The sequence below is a fragment of the Cucumis melo genome, chromosome 2 (genome assembly GCF_025177605.1).
Source record: "Cucumis melo cultivar AY chromosome 2, USDA_Cmelo_AY_1.0, whole genome shotgun sequence".
In the NCBI taxonomy this organism is placed as follows: Eukaryota; Viridiplantae; Streptophyta; class Magnoliopsida; order Cucurbitales; family Cucurbitaceae; genus Cucumis; species Cucumis melo.
Genome location: NC_066858.1, coordinates 12,977,586 through 13,000,028, shown reverse-complemented (window position 1 = coordinate 13,000,028; position 22,443 = coordinate 12,977,586). Strand labels below are relative to the sequence as shown.

At 35.7% G+C, this 22,443-nt stretch overlaps 1 protein-coding gene across 5 annotated transcripts in view; it reads right to left on the bottom strand.

Annotated features, from left to right (window-relative positions):
• The window catches only part of LOC103487293 (uncharacterized), a 62,858-nt gene that overhangs the window by 19,852 nt on the left and 20,563 nt on the right, over positions 1 to 22,443 (bottom strand). For all 5 annotated transcript variants that reach the window (XM_051081534.1, XM_008445566.3, XM_051081535.1 and 2 more), the window contains 10 exons: positions 17,460 to 17,555; positions 17,081 to 17,311; positions 15,524 to 15,707; positions 6,691 to 6,802; positions 6,515 to 6,601; positions 6,254 to 6,392; positions 5,673 to 5,769; positions 5,534 to 5,596; positions 5,329 to 5,438; positions 3,459 to 3,563 (listed from right to left, as the gene is read on the bottom strand). In XM_051081534.1, coding sequence (XP_050937491.1) covers positions 3,459 to 3,563; positions 5,329 to 5,438; positions 5,534 to 5,596; positions 5,673 to 5,769; positions 6,254 to 6,392; positions 6,515 to 6,601; positions 6,691 to 6,802; positions 15,524 to 15,707; positions 17,081 to 17,311; positions 17,460 to 17,555 — 1,224 coding nt within the window. The remainder of the gene's footprint in view (positions 1 to 3,458; positions 3,564 to 5,328; positions 5,439 to 5,533; positions 5,597 to 5,672; positions 5,770 to 6,253; positions 6,393 to 6,514; positions 6,602 to 6,690; positions 6,803 to 15,523; positions 15,708 to 17,080; positions 17,312 to 17,459; positions 17,556 to 22,443) is intronic.

The following is a 22,443-nucleotide window of genomic DNA, read 5'->3' as shown; positions in this document are numbered from 1 at the left end:
GTGAAAGTTGCAGTTGTCAAACATCATCAATCCACTTATTTACCCAAACCTTACAAGGCTTCTTCGCCTTTTTCCTTAATTCACACAGAGATCCATCTAAAGTTTTAACTCATAATGGTAAGCATTGGTTCATTACCTTTATAGATGATCATACTTGTTTAACATGCCTTTATTTGTTCACTAATAAGCCAGAGGTAAAAGAGGTTTTTGTTATATTTTACAATATGATTGAGACACAGTTCCAAACTAAAATCCGCATCCTTCACTATGATAATGGTATTGTATACTTCAATCAACAATTAACCAGTTTCTTACAAGAAAAGGATATTTTACATCAAGTAACATGTCATTATACTCCTCTGCAAAATGGAATTGTTGAGCGAAAGAATTGACATTTACTTGAAGTTGTTCATACTCTTATATTTTCTGGAATTGTTGAGCGAAAGAATTGACATTTATTTGAAGTTGTTCATACTCTTATATTTTCTATGAATGTCCCAAAATATTTGTAGGGTGACGCAGTCCTTACAACTATATACCTGATCAATCAAACACCAACTAAGGTTTCAAATTTTAAAACTCCTCTGAATCATTTTAAAAATTATTTTCCTACTATACGGTTATTCTCTGACTTACCAATTAAATTATTTGGTTGCACTGCTTACGTTCATAATCCCAAGCCTACTTGCACTAAACTTGACCCTTTAGCTGTTAAATGCATTTTTGTAGGCTATGTCTACCACAAGAAGGCTTACAAATGTTTTAACCCTTCAACCAAAAAATATTTTAAGAGTATAGATATGTCTTTTTTGGAAAATCAACCTTTTATTATCCAAAATTCTCTCCAGGGGGAGTCACCTAACCTTGAAGATAGTTTTTGGGACACTTCAATATTCCAAAACCTCATTGATCCCGAAGTTGTGAGTTCTAATTCTTTGATGCCAAGTGTGGAGAGTTCTTCTTCAGAAGGAGAAACACTACAGATTGACATGACAAGTAAAAAACCTGAACTACAGGTTTATACTAGAAGAAACTTAACTCAAGGAATAGAGAATAAACAGTTGATCTATCACATAACCAACCTAATACCCGATAAATAATTTTGAAGCCCATATGAAAGGTACTTGTAAATACATCAAATATCCCATTGCAAACTATCTTTCTTATTACAAATTGTCTGACAGTCATAAAACCTTCATATACCAACATGTTTGTTCCAAGGAATATACAGGACGCCCTGAATGATACACATTGGAAATTAGTAGTGAAGGAAGAGATAAAGGAAACAAAATTGCACATGGGACATAGTTGAACTACCAAAAAGAAAAAGAAAAAGAAAATAGTTGAATGCAAGTGGGTAATCACGGTAAAATGTAATGTTGATGGTAGTGTTGAAAGGAACAAGATCAGATTGGTTGCTAAGGGATTTACTCAGGCCTATGGAGTTGATTATCAAGAAACATTTGCTCCAGTTGCTAAAATCAATTCTATGGAGAGAGGAGAGAGAACTTACCTTTTCCTTTTTTATGTATTCGTTAAGAGGCAAGTTTACTTGGTTGCAAGGTTGCAGAAACTCCCATTGAGCATAATCTAAAATTGGTAGTTGCAGCCAAGAATGAGATAAAGGAAAGAGAAAAGTACTAGAGATTTATGGGGAGACTCGTATGTCTTTCTCACACACGCCTTGACATCACTTTTGTAGTTAGTATAGTAAGTCAGTTCATGCATGCTCCTAGACCAACTCACTTTGAAGCAGTTTATAGAATCTTAAGATATTTGAAAGGTACTCCAAGAAAATGCATATTGTTTCAAAGACACGATCATCTCAATGTTGAAGTTTACACTAATGTTGATTGGACAAATAGCACGACGATAGAAGATCCACTTATAGATACTACTCCTTTGTTGGAGGAAACCTTGTTACTTGGCGAAGTACAAGACAATGCGGCTGTAAGAGTAATGCAGCAGCAAAATTTAGAGCTTTAAACCCTGGTATTTGTGAGGGTATATGGATCTGAAGATTGTTGAAAGAATGGAGATTCATTCAGACAACGCCCATGTGCATTTACTGTGATAACAAAGCAACAATTTCCATTCCCCACGATCCATTTCTTCATGACAGGACGAAACATATTGATGTCGATAAACACTTTATAAAGGAAAAGATCAATGCGGGAGTAATGAGCATACCCTACCTTCTGACAACAGAACTTGCAGATTTGTTCACTAAAGGCCTTCCAAATTGGCAATTCAACAAACTGATGTTGGTTTAGTAGATCATTGTGATTCTGCGAAAGGGCTCGTAGCATTCTTAGACTTCCTATACTCTAAAAAAGAACAAGTTCTTCAAATGTTTGATGTCTATATGCAATTTTTCTGACCTGAACAAAAGGTAGAATTAGTTACAAGCTACGTTATGAGGCTTTACTCTTACTGTTTAGCTCCGATGTCAAGGTTGAACAAGCTCAACGTGAAAACATGGCAGTTATGATATTCTTGAACGGACTGTTACCTAAATTTGGAACCGCTAAAACACATCCTTTCTGATTTTAAGATTTCGTCCCTAGACGAGGCCTTCAGTCGTGTTCTTCATATTGAGAGTACCCAATCTGGTTCACTTGTTTCTCAACCTAGTAGTGCCATAATCAACAAGAATAATAACAACCCTCAAGGTCCTTCAGGATGCCTAACAATTTTCAGAAGCCTAGTTTTGATTGGACTGGATCTAAAAAAGATAGGAGATTGACCTCTTGATATTTTATTTTTGTTGGAGGCAACTTAGTGTCGTCGAAAAGCAAGAAACGAAATGTTGTTTCATGTTCGAGTGAGGAGTATAGAGTTATGCACAATTTTTGTGAAATCGTGTGGATACATCAACTTTTATCTGAGATCGGCTTTAGTGTTACTATGCCAGCAAACTATGGTGTGATAATCAACTTCACATTGCATCCAACCCAGTATTTCATGAACGAACTAACATATTGAAATGGATTGTCATTTTATTCGCGAGAAAATACAATAAGGGTTGATATCTACAGGATATGTGAAAACTGAAGACTAATTAGGGGATATCCTTACCAAAGTAGTAAATGGAGCAAGAATAAGCTATTTGTACAACAAGCTGGGCATGATTGACATATTTGCCCAATTTGAGGGGGAGTGTTAAAACTGAAGACCAATAACAGGAATGAGAAGAACCATATGTTGACAAACAAATCCTAAAAATTGAAAAGTGAATATTCCTTTCTTCAATACTCAAGTTGAACATCTCAAACTAATAAAGACGGAAACAGCGAGAATGTCAAAATGCTGATGTAGAACATCTTAGATTCTTGATGTTTCTTTAGTTGATGCTATGGTCAATCTTACAAGAAATACTACAGAAACTTTCTAAATAGATGGAAGCGAAAAGAGAAACCATACAAATAATATGATACGTAGCCCAAAAAGAGGCTTACCAACGGTGTCTCCCCTTCCACTTCATCAGCAAGCACGTGCCCAATTATTAACAGAAGTGAGTAAATTTCTTCTAGTGTTTCAGTTGGATCAATGATGCCCCTTCCCTACAAACACCATTGACAAAAATATATCAATCTTCGCATTATGTTGGAGACAGTAAAAAAATACTAAAAATAAGAAACCAAAAAAGTTAGTTAAGAAACAAGGCTTATTGTCACAGACGTGGAGAATAATATAAACTGCTGAATATTTATGGGTAAATTAATAGAACTAGAAGAACCACATGAAGGTTTTCAAGTGAATGATTCACATTATAGAATAGAACATGCTCCCTGGAAATTGATAAGTCTCAAATAATATATTTACTAATTAGAGAAAACCAAGGGAGTTTCGAGAGCACTCTCTTCTCCACGAGGCTCAACAGATCTACAAATTCAGCATATGCCAAAAATGCAAAAACAATGCCTTCCCCCTCACGATCACAGTCTCAATAAAGCGTTTTTTTATAAGAACTTTCATTGAGAAAAAATGAAAGAATACACGAGCATACAAAAAACCAAGCCCACAAAAAAGGGGACTCCTTCAACAAGAAGGGACTCCAACTATACAAAATCATGTCTAAAGCTTAATTGCAAGAAGTCTTCAAAATTGAAGCCCAATGAGAAACAAGAAAATGAACAAGAGACCAGATTTCTCCACTCTCCCTCTCTACCCCTAAACACTACTATTCCTCTCATCCCAGAACACCCATAAGGTGGCACAAACACTAGCGCACCAGAGAAAATGACCTCTCCCCAAATGGTGGATTGAGGAAGAAATGAAATGCATCCAAATAGCACCTTCCAAATAAACATTTCATTTCTTCTAATAAAAAATTCACTAATAAAAGCCCGAACACCTTCAAGCTTGTCAGTGTAAGACCCCGCTCAAGCCAATAAAATTTTAGCCTCCTCGCGGTGTTCCCTCACCAAGGATTTCGAAATTGACTCAATGCGAGATATAAGCCTAATCGGTCGCCTTTTCTTTAGATGGATGTTTAGTCTGTTTAGTGTGTTTAGTCTTCTTATTTCTATTTCTTTGTACTTCCTTTGGGTTGTTTTGCTTTTCTTTTGGACATACACCTTTGTTTTTGTTTTTTTAGCTTGTTTGGATATGATAAGGTTGCTATGAGGGTGTCAACCTAGTTGAGATACCTAGGTGCACCTCCTGATCCCTGGTTTACATGCTCATTGTATAATTCTCTTGTATAATGAGCTTCTGTCTCATTATTAATATATCAATAAAGAGCTTTTCTAAAAATAAAAGCATGAACAGCTTAGACAGGTTGATTTAAAACTAAAATCTTCGATTCTGAAAACAAACATCTTCCAAATAGCCATTTCGTTTCTTCTTGTAGGCATCATGACTTTAGTGTCAGCTTGATCAGTTTCTGGTTCTCACACTTGGACATTTTCTATCACATTTTGGGGGATTCCACCATTACTACTTGGAGACATACGGCTAATTTAATCAAAAGGTTTTTTCTTGGAAAAAAAATACATACACGTCAAGTAGTTAGTTAAACATTGTACCCAAGGATAAGAACCTTTTGAATGGTCATTGTACTTGTAGATATCAAATAATTTATAGACTTCACTTTATCAGTGGCTGACTCTCATGCTTGGGATGATTGTACCCCTTGAGCTAGATGGGTCAAATGATAGATGAACTTGAACTACAAATCAGGTTAACTCTAAACCCAGCATGGTCTAATTTTTTTTTCTTTTTTCCACCTTTGAAATGTCAAAAACTAAATAACAAACCCATTATTCAAGCAGTTAACATCGTAGAATGTACCACAAAGATATCCTTGGTGCATGGAAGTGGAACCTGATTAAGCTTCGAGAGACGCTCTGATAACAATCTTATGAGGAAGGGAACTGTGACATTTATTGCTGCCCTCGCAATAAGAGCATAAGCACTTAATCTTTCATCCATGGCTGCAGAAGCAACAAAATGCAAATAATGACAAACGGTAGCAGGTAGAACATCATTTATCCCAATAATTGTTTTGCAAACTAGGTTATTCTCTCACCAGAAACGGAAGCTTGAAAATATTCAGATTCAATATTGTCATCTAATGCTGAGGCAGATGCAGCTGCGACCATATCACCATTAGCTAATAATATAAGTTAAGAAAAGATTTCTCAAATTTAGAAGCAAGCTCTAACCACCTTTTAGCTCTGATTCCACAATCAAAGCAAACAAGTTAGCAGCAGCGCTGATACCTTCTTGTGGAAGCAATGAACTCTGACCACACCTCTCTAATGGCTGAAGAGAACAAGGGCAAAAGAAATCTCAATCTAGAATACTTATTGCTACCATCAGTTCCAAAATCATACAATGTTAGAAATATTTAAAATATACAGATAAATATTCGTCCAATTAAGAACTGTGACTCATCTTCAACCAAGCGCAAGCAATAGTGTTTCTGGAAGCCAATGGTCAACAAAACCTTTTAGCATTAAAGACACAACATGAGGCATAAGAGAGACAAAACAGGACACAGTCCACTAAAAACTAGGACAAGACAATCTAAAGATAAAACTTTTAGAAGGACGTCTCCTAGTGTTTGAAAGAAGACTGGAAGAAGAATCAAGGCAGCATAATTATATTGTTCTCCTTAATGAAGAAGATTGACTAGCCAAACTTTATCCAATCACAGCATGACTGCATTGTTCTTGGTAATGAAGATCTACGAGTTCAAACTTAATAAAATTACAAGACAATTTATCAAATATTGATTGCTACGTACTATGAGGAGGGCTGTCCAAGAATCAAGTAATATATCACGGGCCTGCCAACTCCACGTCTCCTCCTCACTGTTATGGGTCATAAGAACCTTTACAACTTCACCCATTAAACTAGATAACAGTTGAAGGGTGCCAAACGGTCTGGAATATCAATGGAAAAGAATCCGATCAAACGTGACCAACCATATAAATTAAAAATGGAATAATTAGAAAGCATGACTTTAAATGTGTTACTAAATCACAAGGAACGCTCTTTTACTGACCTGATTGATTTAAGTAGTTGGTCAAACACAAAGGGAGTTGTTACGGTTGCAATGGATAGCAATGCACGACAACCATCAAGCATTTCACTTAACCCAAGAAAAAGATATTGTACATGAGAAAAAAAGAATAAATATTGAACAGAAGGAACACGAAGAAATCAGGATTGCAAGCTAACCTTTCACATTTTCCACTTTCAATTGCTCTCGAAACAGCATCTGGAGGATCAATCCACTGTATTATCCCCAAAAGGAGCTGTAATAGATGATTTTCATGCATCTGCCCATTATCTGATCATTAAACAACATTCTTACTACAACAGAAACCTTTTTATTAACAATAATATATTCTCAGTGACAGATAAAAACAAAGTCACATAACATAATTTTATCAATAGAAAAAAAACGGAGCACGTGCAAAATCCAAAATGCAAGGGAGGTGAGATATCCACACGAAGCCCCAAGACTATAGAAGATACTCCCAAGTCATTCACAACATATCATTAAGCACAGAAGTTTCAAAGCACAGGGCAAAGTAGCAAATTCCTCGATTTCATCAAGATGTTTGGATTCAAAAGGTAGAAAAAGAGAACACAAGGTTTACGTAAAAAACCTAGAACAAAGAGAAAAAACCACGGTAGAGTCTTCTTTAAACTTTATCTCCAGCATTGAAAGCAGTCTTGGACGTGATAGTGCATCGAAAGTATTTTTGGGAATACAAGGGAGCTAGGAGTTGATAAAAGAAAAAAATTAATAGCTAGGAAGCAAATTAAGCTGATATCCCCGGTTATGGTTTAGCTACAGGTACCAAAAAAGTACAATTTTGATCCAGATTCTTCAAATCCTTGTGGAGTTCTTCAGCAGAGTTTTTTTTTGAGCCTTGATCTTTTGGAGGTAATTTAGTGTGGCAAGCCAATTTCCAGCAGATAGTATGCCATGTGAAGGAAGAAGTTGATTAGATGTATAGCAGAAAGTAGTTTGCTGCGATTTTCAGTTTCAAGAAAACGGAAGGTTGAAGAAGTGAGTGAGTTTCAGATTCTTAAGGGGCTTTAGTCACACCAGAAAGAAAGGGTTATAGTCAACCAAAGTTAGTGGTCATTGGCTCCTGTTGGAAATTTTTTGAGTTAATTCATTCCTCTGAATTAAAGCCAAAAAAAATCTATGGGATTACAGAAGTCTAAGTTGAATCGTTAATCTAATTTGGAAAATGGCTTCTGGACAGTCTTCTTCAATATGCACTTTTGCTCTGCCGCTAGTGACTTTTCATAGAACCTAGTTTCGATTGCTTATTCTCAACTTGTTTGCATCGTTATCAAAATTGTGTTTGGGAAGATCCTAGAGATTTTTTCGGTCAAGCTTCTCAGCATAAGACCTCGATGGAGTCATCAACTTTTAGCCTCCTTGTGGTGTTCCTTCTCCAAGGATCTCAAGTTTGTCTCAGTGCGAGTTGATGGATGTTTAGTCTGATATAATCTTTTAGTCTTTTTATTTGTATTTGTATTTCTTTGTACTTCTTTTGGTTTTGTTTTGCCTTTGGACATTATTCCTCTGTTTTGATTTTTAGCTTGTTTGGATATCATCAGGGTGCTATGGAGTTGTAACCTAGTTGAGATGTCCAGGTGCACCTTCTGATCCATGCTTACATACTCATTGTATAATTCTTTTGCACTATGAGCTTTTGTCTCACTAGTAAAGACACATGCATGGCACATATAATGTGTAGCTTTAGATTACAGTAAACATAGCACGTATATGTCTAGATTGTGCTAAATTTAAAAGTACAACATTCAAAATGTAATAAAATTAGATATGCATGGAAAGAAATTACAATAATTAGATTAAAATATAAGAATTTAGAGGTAAGACTTCCATATATCAAGAAAAGGATTTCTTTATAAACTATATTTTTTTTGTACAATTTGAAGTAGCTTATTGTCTATGGGCATGGTCCAAACTTTTGTTGTCTTCAATGAAATTCCTCTAGATAGTGCAACATTAAGTTGTCAATGAAAAAACATATTTTTCAGAAAGATATATTCCAACATTAGAAATTGTCTGTCCTTGTGCTTTGCTATATTGTCATTGCAAAGCATAAATGAAAGGGGAATTGCTTTCTCTTGAACTTGAATGAATATCCATTGTCATTTGGTGGGTTTAATGGTATTCGTGGAAGAAAAACTTGTTTTCCTGCATGATCACCCCATTATTATTTCAGCATGTATAATATTATTGCTAAATGATCGACATACCAATTTTGTCCCATTACACAATCCATTGGATGGATCCAAATTTCTCAATAACAACGTTGGTAGAAAAAAAATCAAGGAAGCCTTTTATATAATAGAAAAAAATGTTACAAAAACACTTCAAGTCTTTAAATTTATATTGTTAATTAGAATTAATAAGATATTTAATTTTAATTAATTTTTAAAATGTAAATGAAACTATTTGCAACTCTTCACATCCTGCATATACTTTAATTCCACTAAACCTAAGTATAATTAATCCAAAAAGTAGTGGAAGAGAGTGTGTTTTTTATAATTATATATTACAAAAAAAATCACCATAAAGTCAAAGAGTGATTTGGAACATAGAATTAAACTCAAGGGTATAATGGAGAGAAAAAAGTTTTCCACATTGAGGCTTTTATATATACTATAGATTATTATTATTATATTAATAAAGTGGTTGTCTCAAGAACGTGAAGGGAGGCTACATCATATCGAGAGTTTGTCCACGACTTTCAGATTTTATCCAGGTGACTTGTTGACAATGAGCTAGATAGCTCTCAGAAGACACTATTAGAGATGATAAAAGGCATGTCGTAGGATTTTCCAGTTACCCTCGATGTCGTTAGGAAGGAAATCGCAAATGTGAACACGAGACTGAATCTCACAATGCGAGCAATGGAAAACCAAGCTTCGACCGAATGGGCTATTCTTGTTAGTAGAGTAAAGGTTCCAGAACCCAACCTTTTTGTGGGGCAATAGATGCAAAGGTCTTAGAGAACTTCATATTTGATCTTGAGCAGTACTTCAAGGCCACAAACATAGCCACTGAGGAAGCTAAAGTGACATCGGCGACAATGCATCCGTCTAAGGATGCCAAATTCTGGTGGATGTCCCGGTACGTTAACATACAAGAAGGGTGGTGCACAATAGACACTTGTAACGCCTTAAAGAAAGAACTCCGCTTGCAGTTCTTCCCCGAGAACGTGGAAATCCTGGCTTGACGAAAACTGCGTGAACGGAAACACACCGGCATCATTCGGGAGTACGTAAAACAGTTCGTAGGGATGATGTTAGACATACGCGATACGTCAGAAAAAGACAAAGGTTTTTGTTTTCTCGAAGGGTTGAAACCGTGGGCAAGGACCAAATCATACAAGCAAATGGTCCAAGACCTCACGTCAGTGTATGCAGCAGTCGAACGGTTGTTTGATCTGACCAGTGACTCCCAAGATGTGAGACGTCACCAAAATTCCTCACCTAGAAGGAACAGGAATAGTCACCCAAGTTCCACCAAAGCTGCCAAAGGAGACAAATGCCCTAATGGAGACCGCAAGCCTCGTCAATCCAATACAAGGAACACATGGCGAAAGCCCAATAATCAGGACTCACCTAATCGTACCCTCAGTTGTTTCATATGTAAGGGGCCACATGTGGCAAGAGAATGCCCAAAAAAATCGTTCTATACTTTTCAGGTCTCTTTAACCTCAGATTCCGATGAAAAATTGAGTCAAGCAGAAAGTGAAGTGGGTCAGATAGAAAAAGGTGAGAACTCAAGAATAGGCACCTTGAAATCCCTATTGTATCTCCAGAAAAAGGCAGGAGAGACAAGTGTGCCAATGGAAAAGGGTTTAATGTATGTTGAAACTTGGATTAACCAGAAACTGACCAAGAGCACTATGATTAATTCCGATGCAACTCACAATTTTATAACTAAGGCAGAAGCTAGACGTCTGAGACTCCATTGGGAGAAGGATTCAGGGAGAATGAAGGTCGTGAATTCCGTTGCTTTACCTATCGTCGGACTAGTCAAACAAACGATGATGAAGTTGGGAGGATGGAAAGGCCCAATAGACTTTGTGGTTGTAAAGATGGACGACTTCGATGTGGTATTGGGAATGAAATTCCTCCTTGAACATCAGGTCATACCAATGCCCTCAGTCAAATGTCTAGTGATTACTGGATCTTTCCCCAACGTTGTACAAGCAGACATTCATCAGCCTAATGGGTTTAAAATGATATCGACCATGCAACTGGATAAAAACCCCGCCCGAGAGGAACCAACATCTATAGCCATCTTGCTTGAAGCGTTAGGGAAATCGGGGGAGACAGTCCCCAAAGACACTCTATGTGTTCCAGAAAAGTGTCATGGTGTGATGCCGAATAGTTGGCCCAAATCCTTGCCGCCGCTAAGGATGATTGACCATGAGATAGAATCGCTGCCAAAGGTAAAACTGCCTGCAAAGAATGCTTATCGTATGGCACCATCAAAGTTAGCCGAATTTCAAAAACCATTGAAGGAATTATTGAATACAGGATTTAGAAACCTGTAAAAGCTCCGTATGGAGCCCCCGTCCTTTCCTTGAAAAAGAAGGACAGAAGCTTACAGTTGTGTATTAACCGTCGTACATTAAACATGCTTACATCGCCACAAATATCAACTTCCCATACTCACTTACCTGTTTGACCGCCTACCTAAGACAAAGTATTTTCCGAAGTTAGACGTCCGACTGAAATAGTGGCAAGTAAGAATGACAGAGGGAGGACCCAAGACGACTTGTGTCACAAGACATGGAGCGTTTGAGTTCCCCGTAGTGCCATTTGGTCTCACCAATGCCCTCACAACCTTTTGTATACTGATGAACTAGGTCTCCCAAGAATACCTTGACATTTCTACTGGTCTACCTAGATAATATAGTGACATATAACCCCACAAGGGAAGAACTCAAATTCCACTTTCAAAAGGTCTTTCAGAAACTGAAGGAAAACCAACCGGATGTTAAGAGGGAAAAATGCTGCTTTGTGCAAGGCCAGATAAACTAGCTAGGTCAGGTGGTGGAGTTCGACGGAATTTGTGTGGCAAAAAGGAAGATTGCTGCAATATGTGATTGGGCAATATTGAAATCACACGGAGTTACACTCATGTCTCGGATTAGCTAATCACAACAGGCAATCCGTAGAAGGATTCTTAAAAAGAGCAGGCTCGCAGGCTGAGTTATTGAAAAAAGACATTCAGTGGGGTGGGAACCCCAATGTCAGGCCGCCTTCAATGAGGGGCCAATTCTTGGGTTGCTGATGCGACCAAGTCTTTCGAAGTTAAGACCGAGCGATTCAACTATATGCTCGGACATTCTCTGCATTATTATGTTGACGGCAGACAAATGGATTGGGTTCTGCTGCTGAATGTAACCCAATTCGGTTTCAAGGCTCAAAAAAAATCGCCAACCGAAAGAAGTCTGTATGAGATTGTCTGTAGTAGGCATTCTGTATTGCCGCCCCTTGTTGATCATCGTAGTGTAGGAAACAACCCCCAAGTTCTCGTCAAACGGCGCAACTATGGCTACAACCATTTATTGACCCGCAACAGAAAGGAGATTGCGAAGTCGAAGAAATCCTTGTTGATAAAGCAAGGAAGAGTGGAAGACAAACGAGAAGTATACATGAATTCCTAGTGAAGTGGAAGAAACAGGTCAAGAACGTGCCGAAGACCTTGAAGCATGGAAGCAGAAGATCGAAGAATTCCAGCTTTGCCAGTTGACAGGGATGTCAACCGTTTAGGCGAGGTAGAATGTCACGGGCGTGCTTGTCCAAGGCGTTCTTTACCTATAGCCACATGCCCAAATACCCCCAAATTACTTTGTCTTTATGTCTTGTACGTAGTTTAGTATATTGCTTTCATTTTCATGTCGCCGAGCTAGAGTATGACGTTTCGGCATTTTCATATGCAAGCTTGCCAAGGCTAATAATGTTCAAAATGTACTATAGGGGAGGCATAGTAGTTGAATCCCCAACCAAGCCTCGTTGCACTCTTTGCAAGCTTAGCTTTTCTTTACAATTGACAGTCTTCAATGCTTACATTTATGATGTTTCCAATGATTTCCTTTCGCTCTCACGTTTTATAAAACAATTTTCCCAAGAACGTGAAGGGAGACTATATCATATCGCGAGTTTGTCCGCGACTTTCAGATTTCATATGGTTGACTTGTTGACGGAATAGAACAAGTGCCACACAATCGTGTTTGAAAGACTACAATTGTGACACTAGGCAGTACCAATCGTCCTCCCCAAGCTAAAGTCCTGAAAGAAAACATTATCCAGTGAGAAGACAACAGGATAATTCAGATCTCTAGTTATCTTACTAGTAGATAATAAATTGTAAGATAATTTGGGTACAAGCAGCATTGTTTGGGTACATGCAGCACATTGGGAGGAATATGACCCTTGCCCACAATAGAAGCAAAGGACCCAATTGCTATCTGAATCTTTTCATTACGAGCAGTCAAAAGATATGATAAAAAATTATCATAGAATCCAGTCAAATAATTTGTAGCCCTGCATCAAGTAGCAATACAGTCATGAGGTTCATAGCACTCCCCTTAAGCTAGAGCATGGATGTCAATTAGACCCAACTTGCTAACACAACAGTCAAAGCTCTACGTAACCCTTTGGTGAAGACATCGACAATTTGTTGACTGTGAAGAGTGTACAGGATACAGATACTGTCATTATCAAGTTTCTCCTATATAAAATGTCTGTCAATCTCCACACGTCTCGTTCTATCATGTTAAATTAGATTATTGCCTATACTTATAGCAGCTTTAATTCCCACAGAAGAGCTTTATAGGTAACTCACAATCCTATTGAAGATCAGACAAAACTTTCTGCAGGCAAATCACTTCACATATTCCTAAACTCATAGCTTTGTATTCAGCTTCGAAACAAAACCATGCACCTCTAAGTAATGAGTTACCCCATACAAAGGTACAGTATCCCGAAGTGGACTTTCTATCAGTAACTAATCCTGCCCAATCAGGGTCGATATAAGCCTTAATACATTTTCTGTCAATTTTCTAGAATATCAAGCCTTTACCTGGAGTATTTTTCTAAGTATCTCATAATGTAACTCACAACTTCCATGTGTTCTTCGTAGGGTCTTGCATAAATTGACTAACAGTGCTAACTGCTTAGGAGATATCCAGTCACGTGTGGTACAGATAAATCAACTTTCCCATTGATCGTTGATACTTCTATTTATCAATAGGAATTTTGTCACCAAGATTTCCCAGTTTCACATTGAATTCCACTGGGGTATCAACAAATCTACATCCAATCCATGTTTCCTTCAACAAGTCAAGAGTATACTTCCTTTGTGAAACAGAATCACTTTCCTCAATCGTGCCACTTCCATCCCAAGGAAGTACTTTAGATTCCTTATTTCTTTGATTTCAAACTCGTCATCGATCTTTTTCAGCCTGGTAATCTCAACAATATCACCTCCTGACAAGACAATATCATCGATTTATCCTCGAGGAAGGTGATATCCATGTTCTTGCCCTTCAAACATCACAATCTCTTCTGAAACACTCATGCCCACTCTAGCTTTCCTATGCACTTCGTCTTACTGTGTCAAACGATGTATCGTCCTCGATAATATCACGGCCATTCTCATGGCCCTTTTCTCGGCCAGTGTCAGCATGCTTGCTTATGTATGTTGAGGTGCTTTCCCTTCTTCATGTCAACATGATTTCTCATGTGTGTCGAGGTGTTTGCTTGTGTGTCGACATGCTTTCTCTGTGTATGTCGACGTGCTTCTTCTTGTCTACCCTTAGTGCGGTCACAATCTACGTCTCTCATGTATGATTATAACACTATGGTGGTGTCAACCACTCCGTGTGCATAATCCTTAAGTTGATTTGATTCTTTGTATTGCCATTGAGTACTTTGAGAGTTCGTCTCTTTTCATTATTTAAAATCATATTTCCTTTTCACAAAAAAAACAAAAGAAAACAAAAACAAGAAGAGAAGACGCACACCAAGTGAATCTTGTTATTTTATTCTTTTAATGGTCGTTTGGATAACAGATATTGTTTCATGAGTATAGATATTAAATGTCCCATATTTGAATGTTTGGGATAATTAATGTCTGTATTTGGATATGCATGATAATTAATGTATGAAAGTTAAAGAATATATTTGATTTACCAAATTGTATATGAAACCCAAAACTAAATAATTATTTAATGAAATGGAAGAGAACAAGTAATGTAGTCATAAATTAGATGAATATTATTAGTTAAGTATTAATTAAATTATTTTATTCAATAATAATAAATATATTAAATAGTTTTATAGAGTTAAGATAACATAAAATATCAATGATCGATGTATGAGTAAAAAACTTATTAAGTACAAATAATATATTTATATTCAATAATTATTTAAAATTAACAATAATGATTAATTTATATTAATTTATTAATTAATCAGGCTTCATTCATTTCCCAAATACAAAATTCTCACAAGTTTGGAGGGCATTAACAAACCCATGTCATTTGGATTTAAATGTTCCTTAAATAATAATACCCTGAGTTTTAAAATCTGAAAGTCTGTTAGATCATTAATATTTATGTATTTATTTATTTTTGAAAGGACACATATATTCACTGATATTGCCAGAGGGGCAACAGCCAAGAGCCTGAAAATGGTGTTACAGAAAAGAAAATCCATGAAGCATAGAATGATATAACCAAACAAATTGCATATTATAATTTCAAATTATTAACTCAAGTGGCTAACTTCATCAGAACTGAAAGGCACAGTGGTACAATTAATAGAATTAACTAGATAAGGTCATCATCAGATCAAAAAAGATTTCTTTATCAGATAGAGAAAACAATATAAAAAGAATATCAAGGATAGAAAAACAGAACATATGGCAACTTGAGTAGAAAAAAATAAACATGTGGCAACATGAGACTCAGATAAGTAAGAATTCAATATTTACCAGAAGGAAATATTGTCCCTGCCAAGGAGCAAAATTGTACAATTAGCTTTCGAGCAGATACGGCTATAGGGCAGTCAAGCCAAAAGACTTGACATGAAAACTTCTGTCGAAGTGCGGAATATAAATTCAAAAGCCATGAGATATGGCCACTTGAAATCAAAACATCATGCCAAGCAGGACCAGGCTACAACACCAAAGAAGAGAGTAAAGACTCTGTGAAAGACTATAAAACAAAAACAATAGTTATGCAACTGACACCTTTATGACAAAAACTGTAAGGTAGAAAACAAAAAACTACCAAAACAAAAGCGTTAAATAGATAACAGAACAGTGACCAACTTCAATCCAACTGATTTTATTTAATGTTTAACACACAATGGAGAGTGCAGAAAAATGACTAATGTATCCTAACACATCAAAGAAGATGGTTTAAGTTTTAAACAAGAGAAACGTAGACACAGAAAATTTAATTTCTGAAGAAGAATTATAAATTTATTCTGATTAAGGTGATAACGTAAAACCTCAACATGGATAAGATTATTACTGGTATGACCTCAACAGAGATATGTGATGGATGCTACCGCCCCAAAGCCAAAACACCTTCATTGATGGTAGTCCTTCGATTTTTTGTGAAATAAACCATGATTTTCATTGAGGAAAAAAATGAAAGAACATACGGAGATAAAAATAAAAAAATAATAATAATAAATAAATAAATAAAAGAGGAGGAAAAACCCACGACAGGAGACAAACTACAAGAAAGAATCAGACCACTTTCATTGATGGTAAGTCATATTATTAACTGCTCCTTGGTTGCCAATAGGGCAATGATGACCATAAAAGAAAAAACAACGTTCTTGGGCTTCAAATTGATAGAAAAGGCCTCTGATAACATTAGTTGGAATTAACTAGATTATGATCTAATGTCAAGGTGCTTCAAGTCCAATAGAGGGGTTGATTTCATAAGTGCCTACAAAGTTCAAATCTTCTTGTTTTGTTGCACAATCCTAAAAGTGACAAAGATGTCAAGAAGAATTAAAACAGAGAGACCTTCTTGCCCCTTTAAACAGAATAGTTAAGTTGAGAGAGCAGTTCGATAATAAAGGGTAAAAAGTTACAATGACATTGGAACGAACAAGAACTTTTCAAAAAATTGGGACTATAATCATGTTTGGATAGAATTTTATTCTTCATTCTTTTCTATCCAAAAATGTGAACTTCTTAGTTATAATTGTCTCACTCTACAAATCCTAGAGGGGCTTCTTCATTATTGTTCTTTTGTTTTCAATGGCTTATATTTCACTTTTCTAAGACAATTTCTTCATTACTTCACATGTAATACTTTGTTTAGAATATTTTGTTTATAGATCTCCCTTTGATCTCTTTTTCTCTGTTCTAAAACTTCCATTTTCCTCTTTCAAGTCCACTAGCCTTAATTATCCATAAACATGACTGAAAGCAAACTCGAATTCAATATGATAGTATAAAAATTCAATTTACTTGACAAATTAAAAAATTGTAATAACAAAACAGCACCAGCAGCAGATATTTAGTCACCTGCACCAAGTTATACTCAGTTCTCTTGGTTGTATCACCATGATCCTTGACTCCGGCAAAGTACCAGCTTATACTAGCCTTAGCACCAGTATTACAAAAATCCCAGTTCAAGATTTGAAACATCAGGCGTAAAGCAGCCGTACAAACTTTGACTTCTGGAACCTCAGTCTGAGAATCTATTATTATGTTGGTGACACTTACAGCAGCATCTTTTGCCCAACAGTAGAACGTCTATCATTCATGTCATACAAAAAAGATGACAATTGATAAAATGTCAAATTTAAAACAAAGGAACCACAGACATACTAGGCAGAACCAAAGTAGAAAATGTTAATTTAAAATGGCTTCCAGAAAAAATGAGTTAAATAAGATCATGAACCTTCAGGTAGTTCAACTCCAATGATCTCCTGCACTGCTCATGAAACTCCCTCGGAAGACTCATAGCACTTGATGTAGAGGGTGAAAATTCCGATACCTGTTAAAGGGAAAATAATTATTATAAGGTTAAATTTAGGCATAACATTTTTTAAGCTATTTGATGTAGTAGGAATAGGGTATTATGGTCAAATCGTTAAATTATTACAATTAAGAATAGGATTAGGATTAGAATTAGTTTCTTTTATTACTTAGGATTAGGATTAAGTTTCTTTTATTAATTAGGATTAAAATTAGAATTAGTTTACTTTTGCAATAAATAGAGTAGTTGCCTTCTTGTATTCACAACTTATAAACATTAATAAAATTCTCTTATTTAAGTTACATCAGATTGGTATCAGAGCCCAAGAAACTTGGACCTGATGGCAGGACAAAAGCCTACTGGCAATGACCCATGACAAACTTCAAAGAGACAGAGCAAACAACTATACTATCGTCGAGGACATGGATCCAACGTTTGCAGTCAATTGAAAACTCTATTGATGGTATCTTTGGTTTACTTGAACGCATGATTGGCACTTGATCAAATAGAAAACAATATGGGTTTACCACAACCACAAATTGGAAAAAAAATAAATCAACCAAGAATCATAAATTACCCCCGACAAAGACAGAATTTGAACATGAAATAAATTCCTCCAAAACATGTCCAAAATTTGCCCCCGATTATCCAAGAGTGACCAAGAAGACAGGTTTACCAAAGAGGATACTACGAAAACAGCATGCCAACAACAGAAGAAAATAACCCGAGTAAAGAAGATGAGGAAGAAATAAACTCAAAGAAGCAAGAATATTGCAATATAAACCACAAAAAAGAAGGAATTTCTTGTGGGAGTGAAAACAACAAAAACATTTTCAATTTAGAGATTGTGCAACCTAATTCGAAAGAGAAAATGACGTCAAAAATTGAGGAAAAATCAGGGAATAACCCATCCAAAATTTCAAACACGGAAGAAAACATGATCGAAACTCTAAGGGCATGTTTGGGGGAAGGGTTATAAAGGGGAGGGTTGGGTTCCCAACCCTTGTTTGGGGGTAAAACTAGGGTTATGATAACCCTTTCCCTTAACCCTTCCTCAACCCTTCTTCGACCCTTCTTCAACTCTTCCTCAATCCATTTTTTTTTCTCATTTATAATTTTTATATTTGAGTTTTGTTAATTTCAATCTTTTTATTTTAAAAACACAATTTGTTTTTCAATTATAAATTTGGTACAATTACATTATTAAAATTTTAATTTTCTTCCTCTACTCTTGAATTAAGTAATTTATCGTGATTACACAATTAAATTTTTAATTTAATTACCTTCAATCAACTCTATGTTTGAATTCATATCAATATATTTATGAAATTAAAATTTTGATATCAATCACATCCTCATTGTTTTTTGTTAATTACCTTAAATATATAAGAAATGTCAATTCAATAAAAAAAATGGTAAAATTTTAACAAACTACCATAAATTGATTACAACAATTAGAAAACCATAAGAACTATTTGATTAAATTAAAAAACCAGAAGGACTATTTGATTGTAGTTGTCCACTAGAAAACAAAACTAGATTTGGTAAAAGCGTTGATTGTTATTTTCTGTTTCCGGTACTTCATATTTCCAATTGTTATTTCCACTTATTTACATGTTTACGAATTGCATGTCACATTCATAAAAACCGAATTATTGAAACGTAACGTATACCTAAAAATATTGAAAATGAACATTGTAGTTAAATAAATTAAGACAAATAGTTTTACGAAAACTAGGACGATTTGGTAAACTAAATATACAAAATTCGTATATTGGATTTAGAATATGAATTTTAAAAAAAAAAAAATTATTCACCTAGTGATTACTTGAAAAAGGTTGAAAATTTGAAAAAGATTGAAAATGAATGTCGTATTTAAAAAAATTAAGGCAAATTGTTTTACAAAAACTAAGACGATTTGATAAATTAAATATACGAAATTTGTGTATTGGATTTATAATATGAATTAATATATATATAAACAAATTCCATAACACCCTTCCCCCAATTACATTTTATCATGACACTATTATAACCCTACCCACATAACCTTTCTCCCAAACACATCTTATCCTAATACTATCATAACACTTCATCCATAACCTTTTCCCCAAACACATCTTATCATAACACTTCCTCCATAACTCTTCCCCCAAACACAACTTATCATAATCCTAGGTTTATCATAACACTAGGTTTATCACAATCCTAACCCTTCATAACCCAACTCTTCTCCCAAACGGCCGCTAAGTGTTGAAGTGAAAATCGTTGATAACAAGAAAACAAGAAGCAACTGAATTACCTAATTTGGACAAAGAAGATGAAGTCAGCAGCGTAATCAAAATTGATGTTTTTGCACACAAAAATGAAGAAACAATTCTCTACAAAGATGAAGATGAATTTTGGGCTACACTAATCCCAGATGGATCGCAATTTACGCAAGAATCAAGGAAGAAAAAAGAAGTAGCAATATGAAGTGGATGTTTTTACAATTCTTTCACAAATTTTCCTTCTTTTGAATTAACCTTAAATGTCCACAACCCTCCCAAGTGGACGTTATTGATGTTAGATGTTCCAAGATGCCTCCTTTCGACCGACTTACTTTTTTGTTCTTCCCTTCATTTTCGTTCTAAAACTCGAGAATGAGCTTTTTTTGGAAGGAATAGAAATGATGCAATAGAAATAAAGTATTATGGTCAAATCCTTAATTTATTAGGATCAGGACTAGGATTATTATTAACTTCTTTAGTTTATTAGGATTAGAATTAGTTTTTTTTACTATTTAAGATTGTTGAAGTTAAGAAAATATGAAATAACTCACTTGATTCATTCTAAACAATAGAGTTCAATATATATAGGCATACATGGAAACTCTAACTAAAGACTAGTAAATTACAATAATGGACAAACAACTAATAAGCTCCTATATATATATTATAACACTCCCCCTCAAGCTGGAGCATATATATTAATCACACCCAACTTGTTCCATAGGTACTCTATTCTAACTCCACTCAAAGATTTTGTAAAGATATTCCCTAATTGTTCTTCAGCCTTCACATATCGAGTAGACACCAAACCTTGTTGTATTTTTTCTCGAATAAAATGACAATCAATTTCAATGTGTTTAGTATGCTCATGAAATACTAGGTTATATGCAATATGGAGAGTAACTTGAATGTTATGTCACACCACAACTTAGTCAAAATTGAAGTATTAAAGCCCAACTCAATCAAGAGTTGATGTAACCACATTATTTCACACACTGCTTGTCTGTACTCTGACTCAACACTTGACTGTGAAACTACGTTTTACTTCTTACTCTTCCACGAGATCGAACTACCTCCAACAAAAACACAAGACCCAAAAGTCGATCTTCTGTCTTCTTTTAATCCTTCCCAATCAGCAACTAAAAAACATTTGATGTACATATGGCCATGATCTTTATATAGAATCCCACATCCAGGTGCAACCTTAAGGTAACATAGAATTTGTTGTGTTGCATCCCAATGTTCCACCGTGGGTGAGGTCATAAACTGACTCACGATGCTTACTGAATAAGCTATGTCTGAACATGTTACTATAAGGTAATTTAACTTCCTAACCAATCTTCTATATCTCTCAGAATCCTCAAATGGTTCTCCCTCTTTCAACAGTTGTAGACTACGTATCATCGGAGTACTACACGACTTGGCTCCCAATTTTCCTATCGCAGATAGCAAATCAAGCACATATTTTCTCTGTGACATAAAAATACACTTCTTGCTTCTCATTACTTCAACACCCCCAATTCTTTTAGTGTGAAATTGACTTTGGAGGAAAGATTTGAGAGACAATATACATGTTGCATCACTTTCGGTTATAACAATATCATCAACATATACAAGTAGAATAATTCCAGTAATAGATCTTTGGTAGAAAATCGAGTGATCCAATTTGCTTTTCTTCGTTTCAAACTACTTACTAAATTATCCAAGCCATGCACATGGACTCTACTTCAACCCATAAGCATTTGTGAAGGCAACACTTTATCATTCTTCCTTTGAGCAACAAACCCAAGTAGTTGCTACATATATACTTTCCCATGAAGATCACCGTGAAGAAAGGCATTTTTAGTGTCAACTTGATGTAAAGGCCAATCTTAAGATGCTGACATAGAAATGAATAACCTGGCAGAAGTAAGCTTAGCAACAGGAGAGAATGTATCAAAATAGTTAACCACATACATTTGAGCATAACCTTTAGCCACAAGGCATGCCTTTAAACGAGCTATAGACCCATCAAGATTAACTTTAATTGCAAATACCCATTTGCACCCAATAGTCTTCTTTCCTACCGAAAGTGACACTAAATCCCATGTACCATTATCATCTAAGGCATTCATCTCTTCAATCATTGCACTAAGCCACCCATCATGAGACACCTTCATGAACGGTTATAAGTATCGAGACAAAGTCGAGATTTAACTAACGAACATGTAGGAGATGATAATTGGTCATAAGATACATAAGACGCAATAGGATAATTGCAAGAACGTTTACCTTTACGAAAAGCAATGGGAAGGTCATCACTTGGTCCTAAATCCGATAACAAAGAGTCTTTTGGGACAGAACATTCACCTGGAGGTTGCTGCCGACGAGAGTAGACTTTAGGTGGACGATTAGGGGCAAATGCTGGAGGTAGAGCAAGGGAGGGAGTTGGAGATGTGAGAGTATAAAGAAAAGGATCATCCTCCTCCTCCCCCTAACTCGTATCAGGCAAAAAGGTCGAGAAAGGCTTATCCTCAAAGAAAGTACGTCTCGAGAGGAAAATATGAAATAACTCACTTGATTCATTCCATACAATAGAGTTCAATATATATAGGCATACATTGAAACCCCAATTAAAGACCAGTAAATTACAATAA